The 24522-nt window shown below is 30.6% G+C and overlaps 1 protein-coding gene across 1 annotated transcript in view; it reads left to right on the plus strand.

Annotated features, from left to right (window-relative positions):
• LOC148944442 (TBC1 domain family member 30-like) overlaps positions 1 to 24522 on the plus strand; it is a 175222-nt gene that overhangs the window by 23762 nt on the left and 126938 nt on the right. Inside the window, exon 2 of the mRNA XM_089099930.1 lies at positions 21294 to 21479. Within this exon, the coding sequence (XP_088956056.1) occupies positions 21294 to 21479 (186 nt within the window). The remainder of the gene's footprint in view (positions 1 to 21293; positions 21480 to 24522) is intronic.

Below are 24522 nucleotides of genomic sequence, written 5' to 3' on the forward strand. Positions count from 1 at the left end.
CTCACAATCGACTAAGCAAATATATTTACTGAATGACAAGGGCACTCCCAGTCGAGGAAAAGAGGGGCTTGGACCCCTGCGCTCTTTCAAGTATGGGAAAGTATGGGAAAAAAGATAGATTTTTTTTTCAATTTATTCAATCAACAAACTCAACAAAATACACTTCAATATAAACTCCCCCGTAAGGCTCTATGGCCACTCTATGGCAATAAATGTGAAAAAAGTACTAGCTTTTAACGCATCAGGAAAAATTAACGACTTTTTGGCCAAACAAAGTTTTTTTTCGAACTAAACTACAAAAACTTATTATCCCTTCCTCTCCCAACCGTCAAGTTTCTTTAGTGCCCTATGTGTGTATCTCAGAAGGTAAGTAAAAGATAATTCATCATGCACTTCTGCATTTTTAAGTTGAAATAGACTGCTGCTATCTATAGATTGCTCAAAGTGCCTAACATTGCAACAGAACATTAAATTTCTGTTCGAATGAAATTTTTATTGTTTAGAAAGTAGCTTTTGGGTCCCAAGACATATTAATTTGATTGTATAATTTCTATCAAAGAGTCAAAAGAAGACAGAAGTAGGGATGCGGTCTTCGATCCCATGCCCCCACCAACTTTTGATACTGATTTATTTCTCAGATTCTTCATATGACTAGCCTAACTTTCGTGTTTTACGACCCCCCCCCTCCCGAAAAACTCATTACTGCGTATGCCCAGCGAGATGAAAGCTTGGGCTCGGAAACTATTAGATCCATACTTAAATCTGGATTTACCTTTAAGAAATAATCATTATTAAACTAAGCGAAAATTAATACTTTTACCCAGATAGGTTAACAGGTTAAAGCAACTCTTCCGACTTGCTTTGGGAATGAAAGCGTTTTTTTGAGAAAGTTTATTGCGAAACTTTCTGTAATTTTTTATTTGGAAAATGATAAATCTGCACCAGCACCTGAATGATGGAAATCCGTGCATACAGGACATTATGCAGATTTTGAGATGATGAAGCACGAGCTTCGTTTTTGGTATTTGTGGCATCAATACGCTTTTTTCTATACTTATGCAAATACTCTTATGTTTGCAACTCCGATGAGTAGATAAAAAAATAATGAATTTTATATGCTTGGAATAAGCGTAAAAATTAAGTTCTGTTATTTCAAACAGGAGTGTAACTTCAGATTTCGATTGATGCATAAATTCTTGGTGTTCTTTTGACAAATTTTGTGTTAGTGGATCTCTTTTGTGAGGGCATTCTACAATGTTAGTCCTGTATGATGGTCCCTGAAAGGAAGAAAAACCAAGAAAAAATGATGAATAGTCATCTGTGAACTTCCTATTCTGAAAAATGTAAGATTTTTTCAATTTTTTTGGATAAAGCCTTGAAAACTCTGCTATAGGTTTCTCTGGAATGCTGAATACGATGATGAAAGTTTTATTAAGACCACTTTGGACAATGTTTTCCGTATTTTCTAAAATAATTACTCATAATTTTCGAAATGATCTTTAGCAACATTTTCTTAGGCATGTGATAATATTCGAACTTCATATTACTATTTAGAATTTAGATTCAACTCTGATGGGAAGCGTCAATCTTTACCTATAGTTCTTTAAAAGCAAACCTTTCTTTATCATATATAGTACAGTAGTAGGAAGCTATCAGGAGGTACTGATCCTACATAATTCGGTTATCAAAAGAATGTATCTCCACTAACGGATCAATGACCCCATTTTCAAGGTCAATCAGAGGCTGTCTCTAAGTGTAATGACTCCGGGACGAAGTTTGCGCATGCGCACTGAATACTAAAGGTACAATGTTATTGAATACTGACCCTACATAATTTATTCAAGGATTATTGATACACGAAGGGGCAAGTGGATTTCCGAGAACTTGATTTACATAATCGACGGGGAGTGAATTGATCGAGTCTAACGGTACCTAACCACATAGACAGTGTATTGATACACATGAGGGGAACTAAATTTCTGACAAATTTATTTGCACAATCGACGGTGAATTATTGATCCACGGAATACGAATTAAGAAATAATATGGCATTATTGATCTGTGGGTCTGAGAGATACCATGTCTTTAGTGAAAGAGATAAATTGATATTCAATTTTTAAATATGGTTTCTCTGATCTTTATGTGTGACAGATCAATTAATATTCTATCGAAACCATAATAGTGTAGCTAGGAACACCTATGAGATGAAGAGATTAACGCGGGAAATGGTTCCTAGGAATTTCAAATGGGACTGGGCAAGGATGCCAAGACAAAAGGAACACGTAGAAATTACGTTTAGGGGATTATTCGGGCCAAACTGTTTGAGATATTTTAGGGGATTTTTTAGGCGAAACCGTTTGAGACATTTTAGAAGATGATTTTAGAAGATGATTTAGAAGATGATTGGGGTGAAACTCTGTGGTCGATATAATACACAAGTTCCATTTGAACAATGTTGAGGTCCCCTACCCCAAACCCAAAGGGCCCTCCCGGGCCCCCAAATGCTCCCTGGCACCCCCAAAGGCCCCCGGTCCCAAAAGACCCCCGGCCCACAAAGGCCCCCGAGCCCCAAAGGCCCCGGGCCCCGAAGCCCCCGAGACTCCAAAGACGCCCTCGGGACCCCAAAGTCCCCCCGTGCCCCCTAAAGGCCCCCAAGCCCCTCCCTTCCTCCCTCCCTTTTTGAATTTTTTTAAAGTTTTTTCGGACTGAAGTTTTTAGACTTAGAAATTATCCAAAATTTTTTCGTTTTTTTTTCTTTAACACATTGGTATAGAGTTTTTAGCCTGGAGTCTTATCTTAGTTTTAGAGTTGAAATTTAGTTTAAATATAGTTAAGAATTTAGAGTTTTAGCTTAGAGTCTTATCTTAGGATTGTTTATAGTTTTAATCCATTTTCGTTTTAGTTAATATTTTTTATTTTTAGCCTAGAGTCTTATCTTAGAGTTTTAGTTATAGTTGAAGTTTAGTTTAGTTATAGTTAAGAGTTTAGAGTTTTAGCTTAGAGTCTTAGCTTAGAGTTTTTGTTTTAGTTCTAGTTTAGTTTAGTTTGAATTAAGAGTTTTAGAGTTTTACCTTAGAGTCTTAGCATAGAGTATTAGTTAGAGTTGAAGTTTAGTTTAGTTAAAGTTAAGAATTTAGATTTTTAGCTTGAAGTCATATCTTAGAGTTTTAGTTAAAGTTGTAGTTTAGTGAAGTTTTAGTTAAGAGTTTAGAGTTTTAGCCTAGAGTTTTAGCTTAGAGTCTCAGCTTAGAGTTTTTGTTGAAGTTCTAGTTTAGTTTAGTTTTAGTTAAGAGTTTAGAGTTTTACCTTAGAGTTTTAGGTTAGAGTTTTTGTTAGAGTTCTAGTTTAGTTTAATTATATTTAAGAGTTGGGAGTTTTACCTCAGAGTTTTAGCCTAGAGTTTTAGTTAGAGTTGATGTTTAGTTTAGTTTTAGTTAAGAGTTTAGAGTTTTAGCTTAGAGTCTTAGCTTAGAGTTTTGTTAGAGTTCTAGTTTAGTTTAGTTTCGGTTAAGAGCTTACAGTTTTTACCTTAGAGTCTTAGCTTAAAGTTTTTGTTGAAGTTTTATTTTAGTTTTATAGTTAAGAGTTTAGAGTTTTAGCCTAGAGTCTTAGCTTAGAGTTTTACTTAGAGTTGAAGTTTATTTTAGTTATAGTTAAGAGTTTTAGAGTTTTTAGCTTAGAGTCTTAACTTAGAGCTTTTGTTAGAGTTCTAGTTTACTTTAGTTTTAGTTAAGAGTTTAGAGTTTTACCTTATAGTCTTAGCTTAGAGTTTTTGTTAGAGTTCTAGTTTAGTTTAGTTATAGTTGAGAGTTTGGTGTTTTACATTAGAGTCTTAGCTTAAAGTTTTAGTTAGAGTTGAAGTTTACTTTAGTTTTAGTTAAGAGTTTAGAGTTTTAGCTTAGAGTCTTAGCTTAGAGTTTTTGTTAGAGTTATAGTTTAATTTAGTTATAGTTAAGAGTTAAGAGTTTTTAGCTTAGAGTCTATGCTTATAGTTTTTTTCGAAGTTCTAGTTTAGTTTAGTTTTAGTTAATAGTTTAGATTTTTAACATAGAGTATTAGCTTAGTGTTATTGTTATAGTTGAATTTTAGTTTAGTATTATTTTAGAGTTTATAGTTTTAGCTTAGAGTCTTAACTTAGATTTTTTGTTATATTTGTAGTTTAATTAATTTATAATTAAGATTTTGTATTTTTACCTTAGAGTCTTAGCCTAGAGCTTTTGTTAGAGTTTAAGTTTACTTTAGTTTTAGTTAAGAATTTAGAGTTTTTAGCTTAGAGTCTTAGCTTAGAGTTTTTGTTGAAGTTTAGTTTAGTTATAGTTAAGAGTTGAGAGATTTAGCTTAGAGTCTTAGCTTAGGGTCTTAGCTTAGAGTTTTTGTTAGATTTCTAGTTTAGTTTAGTTTTAGTTAAGAGTTTAGAGTTTTAGCTTAGAGTTTTAGTTAGAGTTGAAGTTTATTTTAGTTTTAGTTAAGAGTTAGGAGTTTTACCTTAGAGTTCTAACTTATTTTTTTAGATAAAATTCTAGTTTAATTTATTTTTAGTTAATGTTTTCGAGTTTGACCTTAGTTAATTAGCGTATATATATAGATAAAGTCATAGTCAAGTGTAGTTTGAGTTGAGAGTTTAGAGTTTTACCTTAAAGTCATACCTTATAGTTTTATTTAGAGTTCTAGTTTAGTTTTAGTCAATGATTGATAGTTTTTAGGCTATAAGAATGGCTTGGAGTTTTTGTTGAAGTTCTAGTTTAGTTTTAGTTAAGAGTTTAGAGTTTTCGCCTAGAGTCGTAGACTAGAGTTTTTGCTATAGTTGAAGTTTAGTTTAGTAATATTTAAGAGCTTAGAGTTTTAGCTTAGAGTCTTAACTTAGAGTTAGAGTTCTAGTTTATTTTAGTTTTAGTTAGGAGTTTAGAGTTTTTAGCTTAGAGTATTAGCTTAGAGTCTTAGTAAGAGCCCAAGTTCAGTTTAGTTATATTTAATGTTTTCGACCCAAAGTCATGAGTGTTATCTTAGTGCTTTAGGTAGAGTGGAAGTTTAGTTCAGTTATAGTTAAGAGTTTAGAGTTTTTATCTTAGAGTCTTAGCTTAGAGTTTTTGTTGTTGAGTTGAGTTCTAGTTTAGTTTAGTTTTAGTTAAGAGTTTAGAGTTTTACCTTGAAGTCTTAGCTTAGAGTTTGAGTTAGAGTTTTAGTTTTAGTTAGAGTTAAAGTTTAGTTTAGTTATAGTTAAGAATTTAGAGTTTTAGCTTAGAGTCATAGCTTAGAGTATTAATTAAAGTTGTAGTTTAGTTAAGTTTTAGTTAAGAGCATAGAGTTTTAGCCTAGAGTCTTAGCTTAGAGCTTTAGTTAGAGTTGAAATTTAGTTTAGTTATAGTTAAGAGTTCAGAGTTTTTAACTTAGAGTCTTAGCTTAGAGTTTTTGTTAGAGTTCTAGTTTAGTTTAGTCTTATTTAAGAGTTTAGAGTTTTACCTTAGAGTCTTAGCTTAGAGATTTAGTTAGAGTTTAAGTTTGGTTTAGTTTAGTTTTACTTTAGATCTTTACCTTAGAGTCCGAGCTTGTAGTTTTAGTCAGAGTTTAAGTTTATTTTAGTTATAGTTGAGAGTTTGGACTTTTAGCTTTGAGTCTTAGCTTAGAGATTTTGTTATAGCTCTAGTTTAGTTTAGTTTTAGTTAAGAGTTTTAGCTTAGAGTCTTAGCGTATAGTTTTTGTTAGAGTTGAAGTTTAGTTTAGTATTAGTTAAGAATTTAGAGTTTTAGCTTAGAATCATAGCTTAGAGTTTTAGTTAAAGTTGTAGTTTAGTTAACTTTTAGTTAAGAGTTTAGAGTTTTAGCCTAGACTCTTAGCTTAGAGTTTTTGTTGAGGTTCTAGTTTAGTTTAGTTTAGTTTTACTGTATAGTTTTAGGTTAGAGTCATAGCTTAGAGTTTTAGTTAGATTTGATGTTTAGCTTAGTTATAGTTAAGAATTTAGAGTTTTAGCTTATAGTCTTAGCTTAGAGTTTTAGTTATAGTTGTAGTTTAGTTAATTTTTAGTTAAGAGTTTAGAGTTTTAGCCTAGAGTCTTAGCTTAGAGTCTTAGCTTAGAGTTTTTGTTGAAGTTCTAGTTTAGTTTAGTTTAGTTTTACTTTATAGTTTTAGCTTAGAGTCATAGCTTAGAGTTTTAGTTAGAGTTCTAGTTTAGTTATAGTTAAGAGTTTGGAGTTTTACCTTAGAGTCTTAGCTTAAAGTTTTAGTTTGAGTTGAAGTTTACTTTAGTTTTAGTAAAGAGTTTAGAGTTTAGTAAAGGGTTTAGAGTAAAGGGTTTAGAGTCTTAGCTTAGAGTTTTGTTAGAGTTCTAGTTTAGTTTAGTTTTAAATAAAAGCTCAAATAGGGATAAAATCCTTTTAATAGACAGTGATGATGATAACGGTGATACAAATTCACAAAAAATACAAGATATTTCGGTCAAATATACAATGACCGTCATCAGTAGTAAAACTCAGTTTTATAACTGATGACGGTCACTGTATATGTGACCGAAATATCTGGTATTTTTTGTGAATTTCTATCACTGTTATCATCATCACTGTCTATTAAAAGGATTTGATCCCTATTTGAACTTTTATTTATCGTCATGGAAAGGCAGTGTGGTCTCCAAAATTATCTAGTTTAGTTTTGGTTAAGAGCTTAGAGTGTTTTGCTTAGAGTTTTAACTCAGAGTTGTTGTTGAAATTCTATTTTAGTTTATTTTTAGTGAAGAATATAGAGTTTTAGCTTAGAGTGTTAACTTAAAGTTTTATTTAGAGTTGAAGTTTATTTTATTTATAGTTATAAGTTTATAATTTTAGCTTAGAGTCTTAGCTTATAGTTTTTGTTAGAGTTTTAGTTTAGTTTAGTTTTAGTTATGAGTTAAGAGTTTTACCTTAGAGTCTTAGCTTAGAGTTTTAGTTAGATTTGAAGTTTACTTTAGTTATAGTTAAGAGTTTAGAGTTTTAGCTTAGAGTCTTAGCTTACAGTTTTTTTTAGAGTTCTAGTTTAGTTTATTCTTAGTTAAGAGTTTAGATCTTTTAGCTTAGAGTCTTACCTTAGAGTTTTTGTTGAAGTTCTAGTTTAGTTTAGTAATAGTTAAGAGTTTAGAATTTTAGCTTAGAGTCTTAGCTTATAGTTTTTGTTAGAGTTCTAGTTTAGTTTTAGTTAAGAGTTTAGAGTTTTTAGCTTAGAGTCTTAGCTTAGAGTTTTAGTTAAAGTGGTAGTTTAGTTAAGTTTTAGTTAAGAGTTTAGTGTTTTAGCCTAGAGTCTTAGCTTAGAGCTTTAGTTAGAGTTGAAGTTTAGTTTAGTTATAGTTAAGAGTTTAGAGTTTTTAGCTTAGAGTCTTAGCTTTGAGTTTTTGTTAGAGTTCTAGTTTAGTTTAGTTTTAGTTAAGAGTTTAGAGTTTTACCTTAGAGTCTTAGCTTAGAGTTTTAGTTAGAGTTTTAGTTTTAGTTAGCGTTGAAGTTTAGTTTAGTTATAATTAAGAATTTAGAGTTTTAGTTTAGAGTCATAGCTTAAGAGTTTTAGTTATAGTTGTAGTTTAGTTAAGTTTTAGTTAAGAGATTAGTGTTTTACTTGAGAGCCTTAGCTTATAGCTTTAGTTATAGTTGAAGTTTAGTTTAGTTATAGTTAAGAACTTAGAGTTTTTAGCCTAGAGTCTTATCTTTAAGTTTTAAGTAGAATTCTAGTGTAGTTTAGTTATAGTTAAGAGTTTAGAATTTTACCATAGAGTCTTAGCTTAGAGTTTTAGTTAGAATTGAAGTTTAGTTTAGTTTAGTTTTACTTTATAGTTTTAGCTTAGAGTCTTAGCGTATAGTTTTAGCTAGAGTTGAAGTTTAGTTTAGTTATAGTTAAGAGTTTAGAGTTTTAGCCTAGAGTCTTAGCTTAAAGTTTTAGTTAGAGCTCTAGTTTAGTTTAGTTTTAGTTAAGAGTTTAGAGTTTACCTAGAGTCTTAGCTTATAGTTTTTGTTAGAGTTCTAGTTTAGTTAAGTTTAGTTAAGAGTTTAGAGTTTTAGCCTAGAGTCTTAGGTTAGAGTTTTAGTTAGAGTTGAAGTTTACTTTAGTTATAGTTAAGAGTTTAGAGTTTTAGCTTAGAGTCTTAGCTTATAGTTTTTTTTAGAGTTCTAGTTTAGTTTAGTTTTTGTTATGAGTTAAGAGTTTTACCTTAGAGTCTTAGCTTAGAGTTTTAGTTAGAGTTGAAGTTTACTGTAGTTATAGTTAAGAGTTTAGAGTTTTAGCTTAGAGTCTTAGCTTAGACTTTTTTTTAGAGTTCTAGTTTAGTTTAGTCTTAGTTAAGAGTTTAGAGCTTTTAGCTTAGAGTCTTACCTTAGAGTTTTTGTTGAAGTTCTAGTTTAGTTTAGTAATAGTTAAGAGTTTAGAATTTTAGCTTAGAGTCTTAACTTATAGTTTTTGTTAGAGTTCTAGTTTAGTTTTAGTTAAGAGTTTAGAGTTTTTAGCTTAAGTCTTAGCTTAGAGTTTTAGTTAAAGTTGTAGTTTAGTTAAGTTTTAGTTAAGAGTTTTAGAGTTTTAGCCTAGAGTCTTATCTTAGAGCTTTTGTTAGAGTTGAAGTTTAGTTTAGCTATAGTTAGTAGTTTAGAGTTTTTAGCTTAGAGTCTTAGCTTTGAGTTTTTGTTAGAGTTCTAGTTTAGTTTAGTTTTAGTTAAGAGTTTTACCTTAGAGACTTAGCTTAGAGTTTTAGTTAGAGTTTTAGTTTTAGTTAGAGTTGAAGTTTAGTTTAGTTATAGTTAAGAATTTAGAGTTTTAGCTTAGAGTATTAGCTTAGAATTTTATTTAAAGTTTTTGTGTAGTTAAGTTTTAGTTAAGAGTTTAGAGCGTAATCCTAGATCCTTAGCTTAGTACTTTTGATTGAGTTTAAATTCAGTTCAGTTATAGTTAAGAGTTTTGAGTTTTTAGCTTAGAATCTTATATTGAAGATTCTTTTAGAGTTCTGTTTTAGTTTAGTTATAGTCAAGAGTTTGGAGTTTTACCTTAGAGTCTTAGCTCGGAGTTTTAGTTAGAGTTGAAGTTTAGTTTAGTTTAGTTTTACTTTATAGTTTTAGCTTAGAGTCTTTGCTTATAGTTTTAGCTAGAGTTGAAGTTTAGTTTAATTATAGTTAAGAGTTTAGAGTTTTAGCCTAGAGTCTTAGCTTAGAGTTTTAGTTAGAGCTCTAGTTTAGTTTAGTTTTAGTTAAGAGTTTAGAGTTTTACCTAGAGTCTTAGCTTAGAGTTTTTGTTAGAGTTCTAGTTTAGTTAAGTTTAGTTAAGAGTTTAGAGTTTTAGCCTAGAGTCTTAGGTTAGAGTTTTAGTTAGAGTTGAAGTTTAGTTTAGTTATAGTTAAGAATTTAGAGTTTTAACTTAGAATCATAGCTTAGAGTTTTAGTTAAAGTTGTAGTTTAGTTATAGTTAAGAGTTTGCAGTTTTACCTTAGAGTCTTAGCTTAGAGTTGAAGTTTACTTTTGTTTTAGTTAAGACTTTAGAGTTTTTTGCTTAGAGTTTTAACTTAGAGTTTTTGTTGTAGTTATAGTTTAGTTTTTTGACATTTAAGAACTTGGTGTTTTACATTTGAGTCATATCTCAGAGTTATTTGCTTAATCTAAGTTCGTCTAAGTTATGGTTGAGAATCTCGAATTTCGTCCTAATCACAGCTTAGAGTTTTAGTTAGAGCTCTCGCTGTCTTTAGTTTTAGTTATAAGTATAGAATTTTGCCTTAGTCTCTTAGCTTAGAGTTTTATTTAGAGTTGAAGTTTAGTTTAGATATAGTTAAGAATTTAGATTTTTAGCTTAGAGTCATAGCTTAGAGTTTTAGTTAAAGTTGTAGTTTAGTTAAGTTTTAGTTAAGAGTTTAGAGTTTTAGCCTAGAGTCTTAACTTAGAGCTTTAGTTAGAGTTGAAGTTTAGTTTAATTATAGTTAAGAGTTTAGAGTTTTTAGCTTAGAGTCGTAGCTTAGAGTTTTAGTTATAGTTGAAGTTTAGTTTAGTAATAGTTAAGAGTTTAGAGTTTTAGCTTAGAGTCTTAACTTAGAGTTCTTGTTAGAGTTCTAGTTTAGTTTAGTTATAGTTAAGAGTTTAGAGTTTTACCTTAGAGTATTAGCTTAGAGTTTTAATTAGAGTTGAAGTTAAGTTTAGTTATAGTTAAGAATTTAAAGTTTTAGCTTAGATTCATAGCTTAGAGTTTTAGTTAAAGTTGTAGTTTAGTTAAGTTTTAGTTAAGAGTTTAGAGTTTTAGCTTAGAGTCATGACATAGAGCTTTAGTTAGAGTTGAAGTTTAGTTTAGTTGTAGTTAAGAGTTTAGAGTTTTTAGCTTAGAGTATTAGCTTAGAGTTTTTGTTAGAGTTCTAGTTTAGTTTAGTTTTAGTTAAGAGTTTATAGTTTTAGCTTAGTCTTAGTTTAGAGTTTTACTTAGAGTTGAAGTTTAGTTATAGTTAAGAGTTTAGAGTTTTAGCTTAGAGTCTCTGCTTAGAGTTTTAATTAGTGTTGAAGTTTAGTTTAGTTATAGTTAATAGTTGAGAGTTTTAGGCTAGAGTCTTAGCTTAGAGTTTAGTTAGAGTTGAAGTTTATTTTAGCTATAGTTAAGAGTTTGGAGCTTTAACTTTGAGTCTTAGCTTAGAGTTTTTGTTAGAGTTGAAGTTTAGTTTTGTTATAGTTAAGAATTTAGAGTTTTAGCTTAGAGTCATAGCTTAGAGTTTTAGTTAAAGTTGTAGTTCAGTTTAGTTTTAGTTAAGATTTTAGAATTTTACCTTAGAATCCTAGCTTAGAGTTTTTGTTAGAGTTCTAGTTTATTTTAGTTATATTTATGAGTTTAGACTTTTTCCATTGCGTCTTAGCTTAGAGTTTTAGTTAGAGTTGAAGTTACTTTAGTTTTAGTTAATAGTTTAGAGTTTTAGACTAGAGTCCTGGCTTAGTGCTGTTTTTAGATTTTTAGTGTGTTGTTTCTGTAGTTAAAAATTTTGTGCTTTTAGCTTAGAGTCTTAGCTTGCAGTTTTCGTTGAAACCCTAGTGTAAATTAGTTTAGTTTAGATTTTAGAGACCTATATTAGAGTAGTAACTTAAAGTTTTAGTTAGAGTTGATGTTTAGTTATAGTTAAGAGTCTAGAGTTTTAGCTTAGAGTCTTAGCTTAGAGTTTTAGTTAGAGTTGAAGTTTAGTTTAGTTATAGTTAAGAATTTAGAGTTTTAGCTTTGAGTCATAGCTTAGAGTTTTACTTAAAGATTTAGGTTAGTTAAGAGTTTAGAGTTTTACCCTAGAGTCATAGCTTAGAGTTTTAGTTAGAGTTGAAGTTTACTTTAGTTTTAGTTAAGAGTTTTAGCTTAGAGTCTTAGCTTTAGAGTTTTTTTTAGAGTTCTAGTTTAGTTTAGTTTTAGTTAAGAGTTTAGAGTTTTTAGCTTAGAGTCTTAGCTTAGAGTTTTTGTTGAAGTTCTAGTTTAGTTTAGTAATAGTTAAGAGTTTAGAATTTTAGCTTAGTCTTAGCTTAGAGTTTTTGTCAGAGATCTAGTTTAGTTTAGTTTTAGTTAAGAGTTTAGAGCTTCTACCTCAAGTCATAGCTTAGAGTTTTAGTTGAAGTAGCAGTTTAGTTAAGTTTTAGTAAAGAGTTTAGAGTTTCACCTTAGAGTCTCAGCTAAGTGCGTTTGGTAAGGTTGTAGTTTAGTTAAGAATTAGCTTATGATTTATAGTTTTAGCTTAGAGTCATTTCTTATAGTTTTAGTTGGAGTTCTAGTTTAGTTTAGTTTTAGTTTAGAGTTTAGAGTTTTACCTTAGAGTCTTAGCTTAGAGTTTTAGTTAGAGTTTTAGTTTTAGTTAGAGTTGAAGTTTAGTTTAGTTATAGTTAAGAATTTAGAGTTTTAGCTTAGAGTAGTAGCTTAGACTTTTAGTTAAAGTTGTAGTTTAGTTAAGTTTTAGTTAATAGCTTGGAGTTTTAGCCTAGAGTCTTAGCTTAGAGCTTTAGTTAGAGTTGAAGTTTAGTTTAGTTATAGTTATGAGTTTAGTGTTTTTAGCTTAGAGTCTTAGCTTAGAGTTTTTGTTAGAGTTCTAGTTTAGTTTAGTTTTAGTTACGAGTTTGGAGTTTTACCTTAGAGTCTTAGCTTGGAGTTTTAGTTAGAGTTGAAGTTTAGTTTAGTTTAGTTTTACTTTATAGTTTTAGCTTAGAGTCTTAGCTTATAGTTTTAGCTAGAGTTGATGTTTAGTTTAGTTATAGTTAAGCGTTTTGTGGTTATGTTTGTTTAGTATTTTCATCAATATCTATTGTCCCCCTCCTCAACTCTAGGCTAAAACTCTAAGCTAAAACTCTTAAGTAAAAATAAACTAGAACTCTAACTAAATCTCTAAGCTAAGACTCTAAGCTAAGACTCTAAACTCTTCACTAAAACCAATTTAAACTACAACTCAAACTAAAACTCTAAGCTAGGACTCTAGGCTAAAACTCTAAACTCTTAACTAAAACTAAACTAAACTACAACTCTAACTAAAACTCTAAGCTATGACTCCAAGCTAAAACTCTAAACTCTTAACTATAACTAAACTTCAACTCTAACTAAAACTTTAAGGTAAGACTCTAAGGTTAAACTCTAAACACTAAAATAAAACTTAACTAAACTACAACTCTAACTAAAACTCTAAGCTAAGATTCTAGGCTCAAACTCTAAGCTCTTAACTAAAAATATACTAAACTAGAACTCTAATTAAAACTCTATGCTGAGGCTCTAAGTTAAAACTCTAAACTCTTAACTAAAACTAAACTAAACTAGAACTCTAACTAAAACTATAATCTAAGACTCCAAGATAAAACTCTAAACTCTTAACTATAACTAAACTAAACTAGAACTCTAACTAAAACTCAAAGCTAACACTCTAAGGTTAAACTCTAAACTAAAACTAAACTAAACTAGAACTTCAACAAAAACTCTAAGCTAAGACTCTAAGGTAAAACTCTAAACTCTTAACTATAACTAAACTAAACTTCAACTCTAACTAAAACTCTAAGCTAAGACTTAAAGGTAAAACTCCAAACTCTTAACTATAGATAAACTAAACTTCAACTCTAATTAAAACTCTAAGCTCAGATTCTAATATAAGACTCTAAAATATCAAATACAGCCTAAATAAACTTAAACTATATCTAAAACTCTAATCCTTGATTGCAACTTTAGAATCTAAACGCATGAGTAAAACTAAACTAAACTAAAAGTTTAACAAAAACTCTAAGCTAAGACTCATAGACTAAAACTCTAAACTCTTAACTATAACTAAACTAAACTTCAACTCCAACTAAAACTCTATGCTATGACTCCAACTAAAACTAAAACTCTAACGAAAACTCTAAGCTAATACTCTAAGGTAAAACTCTAAACTCTTAACTAAAACTAAACTAAACTAGAACTCTTACAAAAGCTCTAAGCTAAGACTCTAAGCTAAAAACTCTAAACTCTTAACTAAAACTAAACTAGAACTCTAACAAAAGCTCTAAGCTACGACTCTAAGCTAAAACTCTAAACTCTTAACTAAAACTTAACTAAACTACAACTTTAACAAAAACTCAATGCTATGTCTATAATCTTAAAACTCTAAATGCTTAACTCTAACTAAAATGAAATAGAACTCTAACAAAAACTCTAAGTTAAGTCTGCATGGTAGAATTCCCAAGTCTTAACTATTACTATGGTAAAACTTCGAAACTAACTCTATGATAAGACTGTAAACTAAAAACTCTAAATTCTTAACGAAAACTAAAATGAACTAGAACTCTAACAAAAACTCTAAGCTAAGACTCTAAGCTAAAACTCTAAACTCTTAACTATAACTAAACTAAACTTCAGCTCTAACTAAAGCTCTAAGTTATGACTCTAGGGTAAAACTCTAAACTCTTAATTAAAACTAAACTAAACTACAACTTTAACTAAAACTCTAAGCTATGACTCTAAGCTAAAACTCTAAATTCTTAACTATAACTAAACTAAACTTCAACTCTAACTAAAACTCTAAGCTAAGACTCTAAGGTAAAACTCTAAACTCTTAACTAATACTAAACATCAACTCTAAATAAAACTATAAGATATGAAGATAATCTATAACTACGCACTATTAAATAAAACTAAATAAACTAGAATTTCAAAAAAAACTCTAACCTAAGACTCTACGCTAAAAACTCTAAGCTCGATAACACAACAAAACTAAACTAGAATTCTAACAAAAAGTCCATGTTAAGACTCTAACCTAAAGCTTTAAACTCTTAACTAAAACTAAAGTAAACTTTAACTCTAACGAAAACTCTAAGCTAAGACGCTAAGGTAAAAGTCCAAACTCATAACTATAACTAAACTAAACTAGAACTCTAACAAAAACTCTAAGCTAGGACTCTAAGGTAAAACTCTAAACTCTTAACTAAAACTAAAGTAAAGTAGAACTTCAATAAAAACTCTAAGCTAAGACTCTAAGCTAAGACTCTAGGCTAAAACTTTAAACTCTTAACTAAAACTTAACTGAACTACAACTTTAACTAAAACTCTAAGCTATGACTCTAAGCTAAAACTCTAAATTCTTAACTATAACTAAGCTAAACTTCAACTCTAACTAAAACTCTAAGCTAAGACTCAAAGTTAAAACTCCAAACTATTAACTATAGCTAAACTAAACTTCAACTCCAACTAAAACTCTAATCTAAAACTCTAGGCTTAAACTCAAAACTACTATCTGTAACTAAATTAAACTTCAACTCTAACTAATATTCTAAGCTAGCAGTCTGATCTAAAACTCTAAATTCTTAACTATAACTAAACTTCACCTCTAACTAAAGCTCTAAGTTATGACACTAAGATAAATCTCTAAAGTCTTAACTAAAACTAAACTAAATTAGAACACTAACTAAAACTCTAAGCTAAGACTCTAGGCTAAAAACTCTAAACTCTTAACTATAACTAAACTAAACTTCAACTCTAACTAAAGCTCTATGTTAAGACTCTAGGCTAAAACTCTAAACGCTTAACTAAAACTTAACTAAACTACAACTTTAACTAAAACTCTAAGCTATGACTCTAAGCTAAAACTCTAAATTCTTAACCATAACTAAACTAAACTTCAACCCTAACTAAAACTCTAAGCTAAGACTCTAAGGTAAAACTCTTAACTCATAACTAAAACTAAGCTAAACTAGAACTCTAACAAAAACTCTTAGCTAAGAGTCTAAGTTAAAACTCTAAACTCTTAACTCTTACTAAACTAAACTTCAACTCTAACTAAAACTCTAGGCTAAGACTCTAAGATAAAACTCTAAACTCTTAATTAAAAGTAAACTAAACTAGAATTTTAACTACAACTCTAAGTTATTACTCTAAGATAAAAACTCTACTCTTAACTAAAACTAAATAAACTAGAACTTCAACAACAACTTTAAGCTAAGACTCTAAGCTAAAAACTCTTAGCTCTTAACTACAACTAAACTAAACTAAACTAGAGTTCTAACAAAAACTCTAAGTTAAGACTCTAAGCTAAAACTTTAAACTCTTAACTAAAACTAAAGTAAACTTTAACTCTAACGAAAACTCTAAGCTAAGACGCTAAGGTAAAAGTCCAAACTCATAACTATAACTAAACTAAACTAGAACTCTAACAAAAACTCTAAGCTAGGACTCTAAGCTAAAACTATAAAATCTTAACTAAAACTAAACTAAACTATAAATCTAACAAAAAGTCTAAGCTAAGACTATAAGCTAAAACTCTAAACTCTTAACTATAACTAAACTAAACTTCAACTCTAACAAAAACTCTAAGCTCTTAACTAAAACTAAACTAAACTAGAACTTCAACAACAAATCTAAGCTAAGACTCTAAGCTAAAAACTGTAAACTCTTAACTAAAACTAAAGTAAACTAGAACTCTAACAACAACTCTATGCTAAGAATCTAAGCTAAAACTCTAAACTATTAGCTAAAATTAAAGTAAACTTCAACTCTAACTAAAACTCTAAGCTAAAACTCTAAGGTAAAACTCCAAACTCTTAACTATAACTAAACTAGAACTCTAACTAAAACTCTAAGCTATGACTCGAAGCTAAAACTATAAAGTAAAACTAAACTAAGCTAAAACTCTAAATTCTTAACTATAACTAAACTAAACTTCAACTCTAACTAAAACTATAAGCTGAAACTCTAAACTCTTAACTAAACTAGAACTCTAACAAAAACTCTAAGCTAAGAGTCTAGGCTAAAACTCTAAACTCTTAACTAAAACTAAACTAAACTAGAGCTCTAACTAAAACTCTAAGCTAATTCTCAAAAAACTCTAAGCTAGGACTCTGAGGTAAAACTCTAAACTAACTAAAACTAAAGTAAACTAGAACTCTAACAAAAACTCTAAGCTAAGACTGTAAGCTAAAACTCTAAACTCTTAACTATTACTAAACTAAACTTCAACTGTAACTAAAACTCTAAGCTCTTAACTAAAACTAAACTAAACTAGAACTTCAACAACAAATCTAAGCTAAGACTCTAAGCTAAAAACTCTAAAATCTGAACTAAAACTAAACCAGACTAGAACTCTAACAAAAACTCTAAGCTAAGACTCTAGGCTAATACTCTAAACTCTTAACTAAAATTAAAGTAAACTTCAACTCTAACTAAAACTCGAAGCTAAGACTCTAAGGTAAAACTCCAAACTCTTAACTATAACGAAACTAGAACTCTAACTAAAACTCTAAGCTATGACTTTAAGCTAAAACTATAAAGTAAAACTAAACTAAGCTAAAACTCTAAATTCTTAACTATAACTAAACTGAAATTCAACTCTAACTAAAACTCTAAGCTAAGACTCAAAGCTAAAACTCTAAACTCTTAACTAAACTAAAATAAACTAGAACTCTACCAAAAACCCTAAGGTAAGAGTCTAGACTAAAACTCTAAACTCTTAACTAAAACTAAACTAAACTAGAGCTCTAACTAAAACTCTAAGCTAATTCTCTAGGCTAAAACTCTAAACTCTGAACTATAACTAAACTAAACTTCAACTCTAACTAAAACTCTAAGCTAAGACTCTAAGCTAAAACTCTTAACTAAAAATAAACTAAAATACAACTCTAACAAAAACTCTAAGCTAAGACTCTAAGCTAAAAGTCTAAACTCTTAACTAAAACTAAATTAAACTTCAACTCTAACTAAAACTCTAAGCTAAGACTCTAAGGTAAAACTCTAAACTCTTAACTAAAACAAAACTAAACTAGGACTGTAACAAAAACTCTAAGCTAAGAATCTAGGCTAAAAACTCTAAACTCTTAACTAAAACTTAACTAAACTTCAACTTTAACTAAAACTCTAAGCTATGACTCTAAGCTAAAACTCTAAATTCTTAAATAAAACTAAAGTAAACTTTAAGTCTAACGAAAAAATTAAGCTAAGACTCTAAGGTAAAACTCTAAACTCTTAATTAAAACTAAACTAAACTAGAACTCTAACAAAAGCTCTAAGTTAAGACTCTAAGCTAAGAACTCTAAACTTTCAAATAAAACTAAAATAAACTAGAACTCTAACTAAAACTCTAAGCTGAGATTCTGAGCTAAAACTCTAAACTCTTAACTAAAACTAAAGTAAACCTTAACTATAACTAAAACTCTAAGCTAAGACTCTAAGGACTCTAAGACTCCAAACTCTTAACTAAAACTAAATTAAACTAGAACTCTAACAAAAACTCTAAGCTGAGACTCTAAGCTAAAAACTCTAAACTCTTAACTATAACTAAACTAAACTTCAACTCCAACTAAAGCTCTATGTTAAGACTCTAGGCTAAAACTCTAAACTCTTAACTAAAACTTAACCAAACTAGAACTTTCACTAAGACTCTAAGCTATGACTCTAAGCTAAAACTCTAAATTCTTAACCATAACTAAACTAAACTTCAACCCTAACTAAAACTCTAAGCTAAGACTCTAAGGTAAAACTCTTAACTCATAACTAAAACTAAGCTAAACTAGAACTCTAACAAAAACTCTTAGCTAAGAGTCTAAGTTAAAACTCTAAACTCTTAACTCTTACTAAACTAAACTTCAACTCTAACTAAAACTCTAAGCTAAAACTCTAAGCTAAACTCTTAACTAAAACTAAAGTAAACTTCAACTCTAACTAAAACTCTAAGCTAAGACTCTAAGGACTCTAAGACTCCAAACTCTTAACTATAACTAAACTAAACTAGAACTCTAATAAAAACTCTAAGCTGAGACTCTAAGCTAAAAACTCTAAACTCTTAACTATAACTAAACTAAACTAGAACTTCAACAAAACTATAAGCTAAGACTCTAAGCTAAGACTCTAGGCTAAAACTCTAAACTCTTAACTAAAAGTTAAATAAACTACAACTTTAAATAAAACTCTAAGCTATGACTTTAAGCTAAAACTCTAAATTCTTAACTATAACTAAACTGAACTTAAACTCTAACTAAAACTCTAAGCTAAGACTCTAAGGTAAAACTCTCAACTCTTAACTATAACTAAACTAAACTAGAACGCTAACAAAAACTCTAAGCTATGACTCTAAGCTAAAACTCTAAACTCTTAACTATAACTAAAATAAACTTCAACTCTAACTAAAACTCTAAGCTAAGACTTTAAGCTAAAAATTCTAAACTCTTAACTAAAACTAAACTAAACTAGAACTCTAACAAAAACTCTAAGCTAAGACTCTAGGGTAAAACTCCAAACTCTTAACTATAACTAAACTAAACTAGGACTGTAACTAAAACTCTAAGCTAAGATTCTAGGCTAAAAACTCTAAACTCTTAACTAAAACTTAACTAAACTTCAACTTTAACTAAAATCTAAGCTATGACTCTAAGCTAAAACTCTAAATTCTTAAATAAAACTAAAGTAAACTTTAACTCTAACGAAAACTCTAAGTTAAGACTCTAAGGTAAAACTCTAAACTCTTAACTAAAACTAAACTAAACTTCAACTCTAACAAAAACTCTAAGCTAAGACTCTAAGCTAAAACTCTAAACTCTTAACTAAAACTAAACTAGAAATTCAACAAAAACTGTAAGCTAAGACTCTAAGCTAAAAACTCTAAACTCTTAACTAAAACTAAACTAAACTAGAACTCTAACAAAAACTGTATGATAAGACTCTAAACTCTTAACTAAAACTAAAGTAAAATACAACTCTGACTAAGACTCTAAACTAATAGTACAAGATAAAAGTCTAAACTCTTAACTAATACTAAACTAAACTAGAAATCTCAGAAACACTATAAGCTAGGACTCTAAGCTAAAACTCTAAACTCTTAACTAAAACTAAACTAGAACTTCAACAAAACTCTAAGCTAAGACTCTAGGCTAAAACTCTAAACTCTTAACTAAAACTTAACTGAACTAAGACTTTAACTAAAACTCTAAGCTATGACTTTAAGCTAAAACTCTAAATTCTTAACTATAACTAAACTAAACTTCAACTCTAACTAAAACTCTAAGCTAAGACTCTAGGCTAAAACTCTAAACTCTTAACTAAAACTAAACTAAACTAGAACTCCAGCAAAAACTCTTAGCTATGACTTTAAGCTAAAACTTTAAATTCTTAACTATAACTAAACTAAACTTCAACTCTAACTAAAACTCTAAGCTAAGACTCTAAGGTAAAACTCTAAACTCTTAACTAAAACTAAACTAAACTAGAACTCCAACAAAAACTCTAAGCTATGACTCTAAGCTAAAACTCTAAATTCTTAACTATAACTAAACTAAACTTCAACTCTAACTAAAGCTCTAAGGTAAAACTCTAAACTCTTAACTAATACTAAATTAAACTAGAACTCTAACAAAAACTAAGACTCTAAGCTAAAACTCTAAACTATTAACTATAACTAACCTAAACTTCAACTATAACTAAAGCTCTAAGCTAAGACTCTAAGCTAGAACTGTTAACTCTTAACTAAAACTAAACTAAACTAGAACTCTAACAAAAACTCTAAGCTAAGACTCTAAGGTAAAACTTTAAACTCTTAACTATAACTAAACTAAACTTCAACTATAAATAAAACTAAGCTAAGACTATAGGCTAAAACTCTATGCCAATGGGTTAAAGAAAAAACGAAAAAATGTTGGATAATTTCTAAGTCTAAAAAATTCAGTCCTAAAAAACTTTAAAAAAAAATCAAAAAGGGAGGGAGGAAGGGAGGGGCTCGGAGGACTTTGGGGGCACGGGGGGCCTTTGGGGGCCCGAGAGAATATTTGGGGGCTCGGTGGGCCTTTGATAGCCCAGGGGGCCTTTGGGGACTCGAGGGGCCTTTGGTGGATCGGGGGTCTTTTGGGGACGGGGGGCCTTTGGGGGCCGGGGATCCTTTGGGGGCACAGGGGGCCCTTTGGGGTTGTGTTAGAGGAACCCTTTGGGGTTCGGGTAGGGGACCTCACAACATTGTTAAAATGGAACTTGTGTATTATAACGACCACAGAGTTTCACCCCAATCATCTTCTAAATCAGGTTCTAAAATCATCTTCTAAAATATCTCAAACGGTTTCGCCCAAATAATCCCCTAAAATGTCTCAAATGGTTTCGCCCAAATAATCCCTAAACGTAATTTCTGCGTGTTCGTTTTGTTTTGGCATCCCTGCGCTGTCACATTTGAAATTCCTAGGAAACCATTTCCCGTGTTAATCTCTTCATCTCATAGGTTTTCCTAGCTACACTATTATGGTTTCGATAGAATATTAATTGATCTGTCACACATAAAGATCAGAGCAGCCATATTTAGAAATAAAATATCAATTTATTTCTGTCACTAAAGACCTGATATCTCTCAGACCTAGAGATCAAAAATGCCATAATATTTCTTAATTACCCTTTCGTGGATCACTAATTCCCCTCGATTATGCAAATCAATTTCTCCGAAATTTAGTTCCCCTCTTGTGGATCAATACATTGTCTATGTGATTATGTACCGTTAGACTCAATCAATACATTCCCCGTCGATTATGTAAATCAAGTTCTCGGAAATCCACTTGCCCCTTCGTATATCAAAAATCCTTGAATAAATTATGTAGGGTCAGTATTCAATAATATTGTACCGTTAGTATTCAGTGCGCATGCGAAAACTTCGTCCCAGAGTCATTACAATTAGAAACAGCCTCTGATTGACCTTGAAAATGGGGGCATTGATCCGTTAGTGGAGATACATTCTTTTGATAACTGAATTATGTAGGATCAGTACCTCCTGATAGCTTCCTACTTACAGTATCTATGGTGAATGTTAATCTGTGAAGAACTCTTCAGGAAATGCTTTATATATATTTGTAATAGTAAAGATAGCAAAACGTAAAGTAGATTAAAATTTCCAGGATTTACATCGAACAGGCTGCAGCCTTTTTTGCGGTGACTATGCGGAAGAAAACCAGGCAGTCCTCAAACGGGTCCTTTTGGCCTTCGCTCGATGGAACAAGACGGTTGGATATTGCCAGGGATTCAATATGCTTGCAGCAATAATTCTTGGAGTCATGCTTGGAAATGAATCAGATAGTTTAAAGGTACATGTTTGATTTTGTATATATACAAGGGCGTCGTTGGGAGGGGGGCAGTTGACCCCCTAATAATTTGGAGAGAGAAAAAACTATACAGCCATTGCCCTTGACTATCCAGATATGAACCCCTCTTGCCCCCCCCCCAACAAATAAAAAAGCTGCAGATTATATATAAAATTTTTATATTTTTTATATGATTTTTTATACAAAAAATGATAAGTTTTATACAAAAATTCCTCTAATTTCCCTGGAAAATACTCTTGTTATCCTCACACACAACAATTATTGGTCAGTGACTCCAAGAACTTGACAAAACGTTCCAAGCAGACAGCTGTGATCGTGTTTTTAAAAAGTTCTTAGGACTTTGAGTAGTCACTGAAAGGTTGAAGATCATATTGAAAACAATATAAAAGCAACAATGGACAAGTAAATAACACAAAAATCTAATGACAACTTTCAGACAAAAGGGCTTTAATTTACCCTTAATTCCCACATTAAAAGAAATTCAGACATTGTATAATTTTTATAGTCTAAAAATCAAACGCCTCATCTAAAATAATACGAAAATTGTTTAACTAGTCGAATGCACCCTATTAATAATTGAATTTCCGCTATTTACCAAATTGGCAATGTTAGATATTAGCTATCGCTGCAACAATGATTAATTTCTAACACATCTGAAAGCTTATAAATGCAATAAATAGTCATCGTGAGCCTAAAACAAATTAAATACCGGGGTCAGAGGACTTGTCATTTGTGGCGCTTGCTCTGACATTTCTCAGGTATTTGAGAAAGGCTATGGAAGAAGTTTGGCTAGAGAAATTAAATCGTTTAGTTTGAATTATTTCCGAAAAAAAACAATACCCCCTTCCCTCCTCCAGTAATTTTGAGGCCATCTAAGCCTGACTTTGGTTGAAAAAGAACTTTAGCATGAAGGTTTTCATTTTAGCCCTAATTACTATTACTGACAGTATAGAAGAAGCGATCAGAAATAACGTTGATAAAGGCTTTGCAAAACAACAATAGGCTACCCTTATTTTTTTGCTATTTGCGCGATTAGAAATCGTGAGATCTTTTATTAAAGCGAAAATTTATAGACGATGAAGTGAACATTGTAGCTCTATCGATATATTATCACCTTTTTCTTTCGCTATTGTTGTGATTAGTAGAGTGCTAAGTTATACTTTGGGGAGATTATGTTCCTTCCTGTGCTATTTGGGGAGATTACGTTCCTTGGCACCTTTCCAGAACATGTACTTATGGATTTGCACGGTTTATGTTCCATCCTGTGCTATTTTGGGAGATTCCGTTCCTTTGCACCTTTCAAGAGCATGTACTTATGGATGTGCTCGGTTTATGTTCCTTCTTATGCTATTCTAAGGGTTTAAAAGCGAGCAGTACGAGCGGGGATTTCCCACTGGTTCCTGCACATTGCAAAAAGCGAGATATTTATTATAAATTTGGAACAATATCAATCTATTGAAATGGTTAACAATAACAAACATGTTTTCAACCAGATGGGTTTTTGAAGCACATTCAGTATGGCGTGTTTTTTTTTTTTTTTTTTTTTGGCAATTGGCATTTTTTCTGATAACAAGTACCCTTTATTGCGATCATAGCTCTAAAAAAAGGGTTTAGCATTTACGAATTGGATCGTATGAAGGTCGAGAAAAAGAAAAAGGGTTTGGGATTTTTGAATCGGGCAATACAAGCGATCTTAATGTCTAATTTTTCGGGCAATTGCCATAACTCGACAGGAGATTGTTATTAAAAAATTTTATACCACAATTAGAATGGTTTGATTAACATTTTCAAAAAGGGATAAGTAATACATAAATTGGACAGTACGAACGATCTTATTTGAATAATAGGGGAAAAAACAGAGCTAGATAACATTTGAGAATTGGATCGTATGAAGATGGAGAAAAAAAGGGTTAAAGTGATTAGCAGTTAAGGTAACCCTGAAGAGCATGTTAATTCATACCTTATTTACTATAAATTTGGAACAATATCAATCCATGGAAATGGTTAACGATGATAACATGGTCTTATAACTTGACCTAGATTTACTTCTTCGATGTATCCCGTATAATACACCATTGGCGTTTGAACGGTGTTGTCAATTTAAAATAGAGTCTAACGTTATAGTATGCTAGAAAGTTGATACTAAGAGAGATGTAGATGGCAAGAAAAGAATTTTAATAATGAAATTCAGAACAAACCTTAGAAATCCTTGCAAATCAAGTAGTAAGGTGTATGTGAGTACGAAATATCAAGGATCATAAGCACCATCGACCCTAACCAGCAGAGACATCAACCCCCCAAAGTGCCCCTATCCCCAGACTCGAAGGGCACCCTCTCCCTCCAACTTTTTGGCCCCTCTTCCCCATTTCGTTTTTGATTTTTTTTTAACATGATATATTTTTTCAACTTTTTTTTTACATGTCTTCGAATGAGATGAAACATACTTAAATTCAGTAGTGTTTGTCGTGGTTTACCTTGTCAAAGTTACATTCTCTTGATTTTTCAAAGTTAATTTTGGATTTCATTCATTGAAATGCAAGAGTTGGAATATTTCAGTAGTGTTTTGTTATGGTTTATCTTGTCTCAGTTATTTTCTCTTGATTTTTCAAAGTTCATTTTGGATTTCTTTAGTTGAAATGCAAGAGTTGGAATATTTCAGTAGTGTCTTGTTGTGCTTTACCTTGTCACAGTTACATTCTCTTGATTTTTCAAAGTTCATTTTGGATTTGTTTCGTTGAAATGCAAGAGTTGGAATATTTCAGTAGTGTTTTGTTGTGCTTTACCTTGTCACAGTTACATTCTCTTGATTTTCAAAGTTCATTTTGAATTTCTTTCGTGAAATGCAAGAGTTGGAATATTTCAGTAGCGTTTTGTCGTGGTTTACCATATCACAGTTGCATTTTCTTGATTTTTCAAAGTTCATTTTGAATATCCTTCATGAAATGCAAGAGGTGGAATATTTTAGTAGTGTATCATCGTGGTTTACCTTGTCACAGTTATATTCTCTTGATTTTTCAAAGTTCGT

Source organism: Artemia sp. Qi Xiang Cuo, chromosome 14 (genome assembly GCF_049724085.1).
Source record: "Artemia sp. Qi Xiang Cuo chromosome 14, ASM4972408v1, whole genome shotgun sequence".
Classification (NCBI taxonomy): domain Eukaryota; kingdom Metazoa; phylum Arthropoda; class Branchiopoda; order Anostraca; family Artemiidae; genus Artemia; species Artemia sp. Qi Xiang Cuo.